The sequence below is a fragment of the Heterodontus francisci genome, chromosome 3, assembly GCF_036365525.1.
Source record: "Heterodontus francisci isolate sHetFra1 chromosome 3, sHetFra1.hap1, whole genome shotgun sequence".
Classification (NCBI taxonomy): domain Eukaryota; kingdom Metazoa; phylum Chordata; class Chondrichthyes; order Heterodontiformes; family Heterodontidae; genus Heterodontus; species Heterodontus francisci.
The window spans coordinates 18,936,535-18,949,648 of NC_090373.1; the positions used below are offsets into that span (position 1 = coordinate 18,936,535).

At 40.2% G+C, this 13,114-nt stretch overlaps 1 protein-coding gene across 4 annotated transcripts in view; it reads right to left on the reverse strand.

The window, feature by feature from the left end:
- The window catches only part of phf3 (PHD finger protein 3), a 170,302-nt gene that overhangs the window by 52,566 nt on the left and 104,622 nt on the right, over nt 1-13,114 (reverse strand). For all 4 annotated transcript variants that reach the window (XM_068020146.1, XM_068020145.1, XM_068020144.1 and 1 more), the window contains 4 exons: nt 7,863-8,019; nt 2,852-2,968; nt 1,890-2,018; nt 155-299 (listed from right to left, as the gene is read on the reverse strand). In XM_068020146.1, coding sequence (XP_067876247.1) covers nt 155-299; nt 1,890-2,018; nt 2,852-2,968; nt 7,863-8,019 — 548 coding nt within the window. The remainder of the gene's footprint in view (nt 1-154; nt 300-1,889; nt 2,019-2,851; nt 2,969-7,862; nt 8,020-13,114) is intronic.

The following is a 13,114-nucleotide window of genomic DNA, read 5'->3' on the forward strand; positions in this document are numbered from 1 at the left end:
GGACTAGCTGAGTTGTTCTTGCAGAGAGCCACATGGACGAGTGGTCGAATGGCCTCCTTCTATGCTGTAACCATTCTATGACTGCATTCTATGAGGCATTTAAAAATAAATTTGACACGATACTTTAATGTCCTTAAAACAGCATCTCCATTACCTGTGCAAATTTTGCAATTCAAGTCAAAGAGGTGTTTTTTGTGCTGACACGTCGTGTCATCCGGAGTATCTGTTGGGGTTTCTTCTTCTATCTCTTCCAATTTCTCAACAATATGCTTTGGCTCCACAGCCTTTGGTTCAGCCTCCTAAAAGAGTTCATAAGGAAAACATTTCACTTTAGTTGAGAAAATGAATCTTACTTTAGTCCTTTGTGCAATAGAGTAGAGCTTCTAGTTCAGAATGAAAATACACCATTTTCTTAAATGGTTTGGGAAATGCTTTTCAAACACATTCAAAGGGCGAGGATGTATGATGTGCAAGTACTCCCCATTTGTCATCTAATAGGTATAGAACAGATTCCAGTGAACAAAGCAGGAGTCAAAAAGAAAAGTTTTGCCTTTGCCATTGAAACAGAATCTAGTTACAAAATTAATTTGCCAGTTTATGCTCACAAAACGCCCGATAAAATTTTCCACCACTTTGTATTATAGAAAAATCAAACCACTTGCTTCATGCTTTCAATGGTGAATGTTGATCATGAAGAACAATGATGCAGTTTTTAAGAAATCACACACAAGTCACCAGCCAGCTTCCAATTCGTTTCACGTTTCTACCAAAGTTGGGGCTCTCCTTATAACATTTGACAGTAATACAACTGATCATTCTATATTTACAGCATCTTTTAATCTAGGCTGATCGCCAATGCACTACTGAAGGAGTGCTATATTGTCAAAGATGTGCTCTTGGGTGAGACTTTAAACCACAAATACTGAAGACCTTACGATGTTTATCCTTCTGCTTGTTTTATTGGCTGAGGTGAAAGTTAAAGCTTTCAAGTCATTAGGAAGCTAGGAATTGGTATAAAAAATTTCCCCCTCATTTAAAACAAGCTACATTCTGAAGAGACTACTGTAACCATTGTAAATTGTAAGCTAATTTTGGACTGCTTAATTAGTTTTGCAAATAGCCCTCCTTTTTCAAATCTGTTGATTGGATTAGTTTGAGGCATTACCATCAAGCAAATTATGCATTAAAAGCTGACGTTTTAACAGGTAAAATCACCTTTATTTTACCTTTTTTAAGTTCACTATTACATTACAGAACAGGTGCATATTCTTTTCTACTGAACAAAAAGGAGGAATTGTGCAGTAAAAATTAGCTGTTGCTTGACTAATTCAGCTTACAAGTAACTCACTAAAGTCAGCTGGTAAATGGTTCATAAAGTTTTTGTCACAAATTAAGCACAAAGAAAAAAAGATCAGCATACAGAAATTGAAAAATCATGAATACTTGTTTAATGAACCAAGAGATTTTGTGAAATAGTTCCATGACGCAAGCTTCATGTGATGGGAACACACAGGTACTTCACATGGTTTTCCATCCAATAACTTTAATAGATAGACAATAGGACGTGGTGATCGCCACGCCCAAACAATAAGTGCTCTCTCTGCACAAAGCTCTAAGCAGGGAATGCCATTTCATAAAATCTACATATTTTTTCCTGGCCGGCATGTTTCCTTATCCTCATTATTACCACTGTAAACCCTGGAATTAGTCTATGTCATAAGGTTTTGAAGATACACGAAACTAGGTGGTAACACAATGGCCACGTGCAAATGAGTTAAAAAATAATCCATTATCACAAAATAATGCATTTACTAAATTTGATTTGATAGTAAGCACCAAGAAATTTCTCAAAATATTCTATTCAAGACCTTATTGTGTTTATCATTTACCTCTGTAACTATAGCCTCAGGTTCTTTCATTGGTGTCTCACTCTCAATTTCTATTTCTCCTTTGTGGGTTATTTTTGTAATTGGTCGCCTTTCAACTTCCCTTTGTTCCTTTTCTATCATTTCAATCATCTGTGGATAAAATAAGCATATTTCAGATTCACTGTAATGAAAATACATAGGAAAACTTATGAATACATAATCTGCCAATCTGTACTCTGTAAAATGATTTTCATAGACATAAATGAACATTTTATGAAAATTCCAATTACAATTAGAGTACACCAAGAGCATGGAATAGGAAAAGGCATTAAGTCTTACCAACATGCTCCTTTCATAGACTGGCCAAGGTTTTCCGATCGCAACACCAATAGTCATTCATTACAATGAATGGGTTTCCACTGGTGCCACTAGGTCAAACTAGCCTACCATGGGCATTTTCTCATTTATTTAAGTAAAGAACATTCCGCATTACACCCTGATGCAATCAAGCTAACCCCCGAAGTATATAGTGTCATCTAGGTTTACGCTCTGTCGAAATTAAACGGCCTGTTTACATTTACTTTATTTATGTCCCTTGGAATTCAAAAGACCCGTCAGCTCGATGAACCTCTCTTAGCAATTTAGAACTGCAAGTCCAAATTCATTTTTACTGCTCTTTTCCAAAGCCAGTCCAATGTGCCATTTGTTATTTGAAAGTAGATCGAAAAAGGTGCATAATATTCAAATAAAACTATAATTAAATGCATTTTACAGACAGCGTACCAATAAACAACAGCTTCACAGTGGTTGGACACATTCAGCGCAGTTCTTAATCATTCAAACCTACTTCCTTTTCTGCATTTTACTAACTAATGTCCCTTCATTGTGTGAATGGATAATGTGTGATAAGCACTTAGAAATGAATGAAAATAGTTTCTAAAAAGGAAATATGCATAAAAATAAACAACTAAAACAGATCTCACATGTCTATTCTCTCTTTGTCTCCATGCAGCTAATTCCTTGGATGCCAACTCCTCCGGACTCATACGAATCAAATGATCAGGTACGATGTCACCTTTTAACACTCGTTTGAACAACACCTGAAATGATTCAAATGTTTTTTAAATTAAAATTCCAATTTATACTTACTAAAACTTCGTTTTCAATTATGCACAGTAAACAAGTGTACTAAAACATATAAATAATTAAATTATGAAATTGTACTATTGATTGTTCATAGTAATATTTTAAGTTTACCAAGGTGGGTAGATAGGAGTTAAGATACAGATCAGCCATGAATTGAATGGCGGAGCAGACTTGGAGGGAATGAATGGCCTACTCATGTTCTTATAATCCTATCTCATAATTTCAATTTTAGAATGTTATAATATGCAAACTCAAAACTATATCAGCTATGCAATATTCAAATGCCCCCTGCAATTTTAGGCTGGTGTGCTGAATTTCAGTATTATCTGCAGTTTCGAGAACAAGTGCTGACATCAAAATGTTTTGCTAAGTCACAACTGTACCATGTGCTACAAAGCAAAGTGAAATCTAAAAACAAGTGCTATATTTAACTGGGCAACCCAACCTTCACAGTTGCGTGCTGACAGGTAACTCAACCTCAGGGAACATCACACCCAAGCTCAAAACTGCCATAAGGATTCTGTTACGATCAGGTGAGCAATCTGTCAAGAGGTCTTTGGCTGCCTTTACCTGGTCTTATTGTAACAGGGTTTAATTTTAAACACACTGCGTTTTGAGCTCCCCTTTTTGTGAATCCTTGTTCAGTTTCCAATAAGAAGGGAAAGAACAAAGCACACACAGGCTTTCTTTGGATTAAAGCAGAAAGAGGAAATTTATTAAAACCTTAAAGGTAAACTCTAATACGGTTCACGTCTACGGATATACGATACGCTCATGCCAGCATGCACGCGCATTATAAACATGCAGATAGGAATAGAAAAGAGCAGAAAAGAGAAGTAGAAGAATTTGAGGCAATATCTTGTTACTGTTTCTCAAGCTCGCTGTAGTCCTTGACTGAAGATATGGTCTTGCGATTCGTTGAGGCCGAGTAATCTTTTTAAAACTTTGTTTACGTGGCAAACCCTTCTCTCTTCGAGTTTCACGTGTTTTCACAGGATTCAGTTCCATGGGAAGAGATGAAGGCAGGCAGACAGAAGAGGCTGTAATCCTTGCTTCAGTTCCAGGAGAGGTGTTTACTCCATGAGCACACGGCTTTGTCTGAGTTCAAATTCAAAAAAGACTCCCAGGTTGCCCTGCAGGTTAGTCATGTGACTAGTTCCTTATATGAGACAGTCTCTCTTCACATCCTTTGGAGGAGGTTCAAACTGCCACAGACAGCCACGTGACTAAAACTGGTCTGATCATTTCTGTGTACTGGAGAAGCAACTGCTGGATCCCCATTGTTTCAACATTGTCTGTTACTATGGAAATGTCGTTCTGGTCAGAGCTTACAATTTTATGTTTTAATGTTCATGTGGTGAAATAATGTGTGCCGCAGTCTTGGCAGGTGGGGTTTTCCTGGCAACAGTCACTGGATGGCAAGATGGCAGGCTAATTTTTTGTTTCCTAATCCAGAGCTGCTGAGGCCAAATTTATCAATCTGATCAATTATTGCAGTACAGATGGGGATTAGTTAACCTCCTGTTCTGCACACCCAGGGCTGGATTTTACAAAGCCCACAACGTTGGGCTCCGTGGCGGGTGTCCGGAAGATGGTTGCCGCAGAGACCGGCCACGGAGGCTGACGCTGGGAGGGCTGGACCAATCCTCCCAGCGGCAGTGAGGCTCCGTTATGTCCCCCCCACCACCACCACCACTGGGGGACGAGACCTGGATTTAAATCTTTATGTTAATGAGATGAATAAATTTAAATCAACTTACCTTGAATCTTCCAGGTCCGCCGCGATCTTCGGCGTGGCGGCCAGCACTCCCGAGTCTTCAATTTCCCAACTGGGGAAAGCAGTCGTGACACTAATGGGGAGGGGGGAGGAGCGAAGATTTTTACAGCGGGGAGGGACGGGGTCAAATAAGCATCAGTGTAGGGGATGGTGGGAAGAGGTGCACTTTCAACATTGTGCAGTCTTGTGGGGGGGGTGGGGGTGGGGGTGGTGAGGCAAAAGCCTATTGTAATTTTTATTAGGGGGTTGGAAAGGGGTGTTACAATTTCATTTTATAACTTTTGTGGGGGGTCACTTTAAAAATTCAAATTTGCCGACAGGGCTGGCTGCCCTTTAAAAATGGTGCCAGGGCCTGTGCACAGGCAGCTGGCGCCACTGCTGGCATCAGACAGCCTGCCCCCTTCACGTGATTGGCGGCGGGTTGGCTCGACCATTTAAATGAGCTGCCGCGCAGGAGATCAGGGCTTCTCTAAGGCGTGTGGATTGCCACGTTTTTAAGCTCGCCAACAAGAGCAATGTCGGGCTCATAAAATCCAGCCCCCAGTTACTAACTGGATAAACTACAGTCGCTTGGACAGCAGTGGGAAATTGCTTTGAGAATTCCAAATTATATTTTATTAATTTATGAATTATTTTACAATGTTCTTATTATCGCCTCGAAAAGCTAGCCCATAATCAAATCTATCCACTCTGGTTATAAACAAAGGTTTAACCATGTCAGAAGACATTAGTGAACCAGGGTTTTTACAACAACCGACAATGGTTGACAATGGACTATCACCATTAGACTAGCTTTTAATTCCAGATTTATTAACTGAATTCAAATTTCACCATCTGCCGTGGTGGGCTTCAAACCCATGTCCCCGGAGCATTAGCCTGGGCTCTGGATTACTAGTCTAGTGACATTATCACTACGCCACCGCCTCCCCTACCACATATAGTAAGTATACTCCTGGAGCTGAGCCAATTCATGTACATTAAACTCAAGTTACTGAAAACTGAGTTGCAAGCTTTAGGGAAAACAGCTACCATTTCACTTGACACTTCCTAACTGGATTTTGACCAAGAAAATCTTTAAAAGGTATAAACCACACTGAAGGGATTGCAAAAAGAATAGGGGTATGGAAGCAGAGAAAAAGAGGCTTGTATTTATTAGCGCCTTTCACAACCTCAGGACATCCTATCGCGCTGTACAGGCACTGAAGTACTTTTGAAGTGCAGACACTGCTGTAATGTAGAAAACGCGGCAGCCAACTTGCAAACGGCAAGCTCCCATAAACAACAATGCAATTATGATCAGATAAAAACTTTTATTCATGTTGTTTGAGAGATAAATATTAGCCAGGAACAAAACATTGCATTGGAATCTTTTACCTCCACCTGACAGGGCAGAAGGAGCCTCAGTTTAACATTGCATCTGAAAGATGGCACCTCTAACAGTGCAGCACACCTCAGTACTGCACTGGCACGTCAGCTTTGATTTTTTTGCTCAAATCTCCTAAGTGGAACTTGAACCAACAACGCTCTGATCCAGGGCAGTGTGCTAACAACTGAGCCGCGACTGGCACTGCAAGAAGCAGTGGAAATAGAGTCTGGTCACCTAGTCACATGGGAGATTTGGAAGCAAGAAGCCTCACATAAAGACCGAGGAAAGACTGAGCTTTGAAAGAAGAAATACAAGAGGTGATCTGCAATAAGTATACATGATGATTAACAGTATGGAAAGGCAAATCTGGAAAAATTAAAGAAAATTGTGTTACAACCAGGTGAGAAATGGGTCCAGGGGTCTTTTGCTGTCTTTACCTGGTCTTAGTGTAACAGAGTTTAATTTTAAACACACGGTGTTTTGAGCTCCCCTTTTTGTGAATCCTTGCTCACAGTTTTCCAATTATAAGACAAAGAAACCAATTCAAACAGGCTTTCTCAGGTTTGAAGATGATGAAATTTTATTAAAACTTAAACTCTAATACGGTTCACGCCTACGGATACACGACGCGCCCACGCTAGCATGCACACGCATGCAGATAGGAACAGAAAAGAAAAGGTGGAACAGTTTGAGGCAATATCTTGTGACAGTGCTTCGAGCTCACGGCTTAGTCCTTTTTGTAAGTACTCTTGCTTTCGTCGGAACCCAGTGTTCTTCTTAAATCTTGTTCATGTAGGAGACTTTTCTCTCTTTGCGTTTCATGTTTCTTCACAAGATTCAGTTCCCTGAGAGATGAGCAGGTAGACATGAGAGGGGGTAATCTTGCTTCAGTTCCAGGAGAGATCTTTATTCCATGAGCACACAGATTTGTCTCAGTTCAAAATCCTTTGTTGGAAGTTCAAATTCTCTGCAACATCCAGTTAATCATGTGACTAAAACTGGTCTGACCACTTCTTCTGTGTATTGGGGAAGCAACGACAAGGTCCCCATTGTTCCAACACTGCTAGTACTATGCAAATATTCTTCCAGTCAGGGCTTGCAATTTTAAGTTTTAATGTTCATGTGGCGAAATAATGTGTGCCTCAGGCTTGGTAGGTGGGGGGGTTTGCCTGACAATTGCATGACTAGGTCATTTGGAAAGAGAAGTTCAAACTAGTAAAAGGTAAATTTAGAACTGGTATCAGAAAGTTATTTTTCACAAAAGTATGATCAACAAATGGATTGGACTTTCAGACGCAGTGGCTAGGCAATCATTTAAAAATCAAATAGATGCCGCAATAGGGAGCCTTTAGGGTATTTTTGGAGGATGACAAAAGGAGGGCCAAATGGCCTCTCACATCCATAACTGTCTTGTGAAAAATGATGAGATTAATATTAGTATTTGTTGATAAACTTGTTACATCTAGAAAGTAACTTACCCATGACAATTTAACAAGTGAAATCTGCCAACATAAACTGAACACACAGCATAATCCCTCTGTTCAAGGGATTTGCAATATAGTAAATAGAAAGATAATTACCACCAATTCAAACACCCAAGTCAACCTTGACAAACTAGATTCTATTAATCTTACAAAACAGGAATATTCAAAAATCAGCATACTTCAAGCTTTTATTTTAATTTTAACAATTGCTATTTACATACTTGATTTTTGGGATCTTTGAGGTTAAACATCAAGCTTCTGTATTTGCTTTTGTATTTAGTATCTGTGTCCCCGTAAAAAGAAAACAGCTTTCTCTCAATCCTGGCTGCAACCTTTGTTGCTCGTTCCTCTGGAACTTTCAAATCCGATTCTGAGAGCCTGAACAAAAGTGAAATGTGTTTCATTGTTAGTATAGCAATAATTAAAGTTCTCAATCAGTAGTACTGTATTTCTCTTGAGACTAATACATAGAATCATAGAATGAAACAGCACAGGAGATCATTCAGCCCATTGTGCCTATGAAAGAACTATTCAATTTAGTTCCATTCCCTTGCTCTTTCCCCATGATCCTCCCCATTTTTCCCCTTCAAGTCTTTATCCAATTTCCTTTTGAAAATTACTGAAACTGCTTCCAACACCCTTTCAAGCAGTGCATTCCAGATCATAACAATTCGCTACATATTTTTTTCTTCATGTCACTTTTAGATCTATTGCCAAACACCTTAAATCTGTCTCCTCTGGTTACTGACCCTTCTACTGCTAGAAACAGTTTCTCCTTATTTACTCTTACCAAAATCCTTGATGATTTTGAACACTTCTATCAAATCTCCCCTTAGCCTTCCTTGCTCTAAGGAAAACAATCCCAGTTTCTTTTGGACAAAGCTGTTCATTATTCTGCCATTAACAATCTCTCTGGACTAATGCTTGGTCTTTCACCACAACCATTAGCACTCCTTTTGCCTTTGTCCCATGACATCTTTGTCATTTAATCTCTCCTGCCCTCTGCCCTATCCTACACCTTACCTTTTGTCTCTTCCCCCAACCTCCCCTCACTTGCTTAAAACCTATTACATTCCTAACCTTTGCCAGTTTTGATGAAAGGTCACAGACCTGAAACGTTAACTTTGCTTCTCTCTCTACAGATGCTGCCAGACGTGCTGAGTATTTCTAATACTTTCTGTTTTTATTCTAGTTCCTTTAGCCTCTCCACATAATTGAAGCCTTGCATCCCTGGTACCATTCTAGTTAATGTCCTTTATGTTAATTGTATAATAACTGAGTATTTAATTGCGCTCAGGTAATGGAAATTAATTGTGGATTCACTTGTGCTACTATATATATGAGCAGACTGAAACTGTGGTTGTTGGGGTAGGAGATACATATTTGTAATGTGTATTTCTGTAATTAAAAGCTTATGAAGTGGGTAAAGATTAGACTCCAGTTCTGTCCTTCACTGCCTGACTTTCTGGAATAGAGCACTCTGCACACACTCTTAAGGCCATGACATAGTTACTGAAATGTGGGGCCCAGAATTGAACACAATATCCAGCTGATCAGTGTTTTATAAATGTTAAGTATAAGTTCTTTCCTTTTGCACTCTATGCCTATATCTATAAAGCGAAGAATCCCACATAACTGTTTAACAGCATGTCCTTACCTTCAAAGGTTTCTGTACCTCATTTAAAATTGTACCATTTAGTTTATATTGCCTCTCCTCATTCCTCCTACCAAAATGAATCACTTTACACTTCTCTGTTACTTTTCATCTGCCATGTGTCAGTCTATTTCACCAGTCTGACTATATCCTCTTGAAGTCTATACTTATCCTCCTCACTATTTACTACACTTCTGTGCTTCGGGTCAAATTGCAAACTTTGAAATTATGTCCTTTATACCCAAGTCTAGGTCATTAATATATATCAAAAAGAGCAGTGGTCCCGATACTGACCTCAGGGGAACACTACTGCATACCTCCCTCCAGTATGAAAAACAATCAATCATTCACCACTATTCTCTACCTACTATCCTTTAGCCAACTTCATATCCATGCAGAGTTTAATCCCATGAGTTTCAATTTTGCAAACATGTTTGGTAAAGTACCATACAATAGATCTAAAATAAGGACATAAGAAACAGAAGTAGGCTATTTGGCCCCTCGAGCCTGCTCTACCATTCAATAGGATCATGGCTGATCTGATTGTGGCCTTAACTCCATTTCCTGCCTGCCCCCCATCCCAATAACCTTGACTCCCTTGGATTTCAAAAATCTGTCTAACTCAGCCTTGAATACATTCAATGACCCAGCCTCCACAGCTTGCCAGGAAAGTGATTTCCAAAGATTAATGACCCTCAGTGAAGAAATTCCTCCTGCTCTCAGTCTTAAACGGGAGACCCTTTAATTTGAAACTGTGCCTCCAAGTTCTAGATTCCCCCGTGAGGTGAAACATCCTCTCAGCATCTACCCTATCAAGCCCCCTCAGAATCTTACACATTTCAATAAAATCACCTCTCAATCTTCGAAACTCCAATGAGTATAGGCCCAACCTTCCTCATAGGACACACCCTTCATCTCAGAAATCAGCCTAGTGAACCTTCTCTGAGCTGCTTCCAATGCAAGTATATCCCTCCTTAAATAAGGAGACCAAAACTGTACACAGTACTCTGGATACAGATCCACCAATGCCCTGGACAGTTGTAGCAAGACTTCCCTCCTCCACCTCCCTTGCAATAAAGACCAACATTACATTTGCCTTCCCAATTACTGGCTGTACTTACATGCTGACTTTTGGTGATTCATGTACAAGGACACTCATGTACAGAGATCCCTCTATACCGCAGCATTCTGCAGTCTCTCCATGTAAATAATATTCTGCTTTTCTATTCTTGCTGCCGAAGTGGACAACTTCACATTTTCCCACATTACACTCCATCTGCCAAATTTTTACCCACTCACGCAACCTATCTATAATCCTTTGCAGACGCTTTGTATCCTTGTCACAACTTGCTTCCCTACCTATCTTTGGCTCACCAGCAAATTTGGCTACAATTCACTCGGTCCCATCATCCAAGTCATTAATATAGATCATAAATAGTTGAGGCCCCAGCACTGATCCCTGTGGCACTCCACTAGTTACAGTTTACCATTCTGAAAATGGCCCATTTATCCTGACTCTGTTTCCTGTTGGTTAGCCAGTCTTCTATTCATGTTAATATATTATCCACAACACCATGTCCTGCTTACCTCTTTAATAATGGATTCTATCATTTTCCCAACAACAGACGCTAGGCGAGCTGGCCTATAGTTTCCAGCTCCTTTCTTGAATACAGGTATTACATTTGCGGTTTTCCAGTCCACTGGGACCTTTCCAGAATCCAGGCAATTTTGGAAGATTACAACCAATGCATCCACTATCTCTGCAGCCACTTCCTCAAAGACCCTAGGATGCAGCCATCAGGTCCAGGAGACCTGTCAGACGTTAGTCCAATTAATATTCCCATTACTTTTTCTCTAGTGCTGGTGATTTTTAAGTTCTTCCCTCCCTTTTGCCTCCTGATTTTCTACTATTCTTGGAATGCTTTTGTGTCTTCTATTGTGAAGAGATACAAAATATTTGCTCAAAGTCTCCGCCATTTCCTCGTTTCCCATTATTAATTCCCCTGTCTCACCCTCCAAGGGACCAATGGTCATTATTCAAGAAGAGTAGTAGGGATAAACCAGGTAATTACAGGCTAGTGAGTCTAACATCAGTGGTAGGGAAACTATTGGAAAACATTCTGAGGGACACGATTAATTTCCACGTGGAGAGGCAGGGATTAATCAAGGATAGTCAGCATGGCTTTGTCAAGGGGAGATCACGTCTAACAAATTTGATTGAATTTTTCGAGCCGGTGACTATGTGTGTAGATGAGGGTAAAGCAGCTGATGTAGTCTAGATGGACCTCAGTAAGGCTTTTGATAAGGCCCCACATGGGAGATTGGTCAAGAAGGTAAGAGCCCATGGAATTCAGGGCAATTTGGCAAATTGGATCCAAAATTAGCTTTGTGGCAGGAGGCAGAGGGTGATGGTCAAGGGTTGTTTTTGCAATTGAAAACCTGTGACCAGTGGTGTACCGCAGGGATTGATGCTGGGACCCTTGCTGTTTGTTGTGTACATTAATGATTTAGTCATGAATATAGGAGATATTATTCGTAAGTTTGCAGATGACGCGAAAATTGGTGATGTTGTAAATAGTGCGGAGGAAAGCCTTAGATTACAGGATGATATAGATGGGCTGGTAAGATGGTCAGAGCAGTGGCAGATGGAATTTAATCCTGAGAAGTGTGAGGTGATGCATTTTGGGAGGACTAACAAGGCAAGGGAATACACAATGGATGGTAGGATCCTAGAAAGTACAGAGGGTCAGAGGGACCTTGGTGTACTTGTCCATAGATCACTGAAGGCAGCAGCACAGGTAGATAATGTGGTAAGGAAGGCATATGGGATACTTGCCTTTATTAGCCAAGGCATGGAATATAAGAGCAGGGAGGTTATGATGGAGCTGGATAAAACTCTAGTTAGACCACAGTTGGAATACTGTGTACAGTTCTGGTCACCACACTATGGGAAGGATGCGATTGCACTGGAGAGCGTGCAGAGGAGATTCACCAGGATGTTGCCTGGGCTGGAGCATTTCAGCTATGGAGAGAGACTGGACAGGCTAGGGTTGTTTTCCTTAGAATAGAGAAGGCTGAGGGGGGGACCTGATTGAGGAATACAAAATTATGAGGGGCATTGATAGGGTAGATAGGAAGAAACTTTTTCCCTTAGCAGAGGTGTCAATAACCAGGGGGCATAGATTTAAGGTAAGGGGAAAGAGGTTTAGAGGGGATTTGAGGAAACATTTTTTCACCCAGGGGGTAGTTGGAATCTGGAACACACTGCCTGAAAAAGTAGTAGAGGCAGGAACTCTCACAACATTTAAGTAGTATTTAGATGAGCACTTGAAACACCATAGCATACAAGACTATGGGCCAAGTGCTGGAAAATGGGATTAGAATAGATAGGTACTTAATGGCCGGCACGGACATGATGGGCCGAAGGGCCTGTTTCTGTGCTGTATAACTCTATGACTCGGTGATACTTTAGCTACACTTTTCCTTTTAACGTATTTGTAGAAGTTTTTACTGTCTGTTTTTATATTTCTTGCTAGTTTCCTCTCATTTCATCTTTTTCAGTCATCCTTTGCTAGTTTCTAAAATTTTCATTTGGATTTGGACATAAATGTAAAGTGTATGATCAAGAAGTCTGCAGACAACACAAAGATTGGCCATGTTGTAATCGCGAGGAGGATAGCTGTAGACTGAAGGAAGATATTCATGGTCTGGTCAGATGGGCAGAAAAGTGGCAAATGGTATTCAATTTGGAGAAGTGTGAGGTGATGCATTTGGGGAGGTCAAACAAGGCAAAGAAATACACGATTAATGGAAAATACT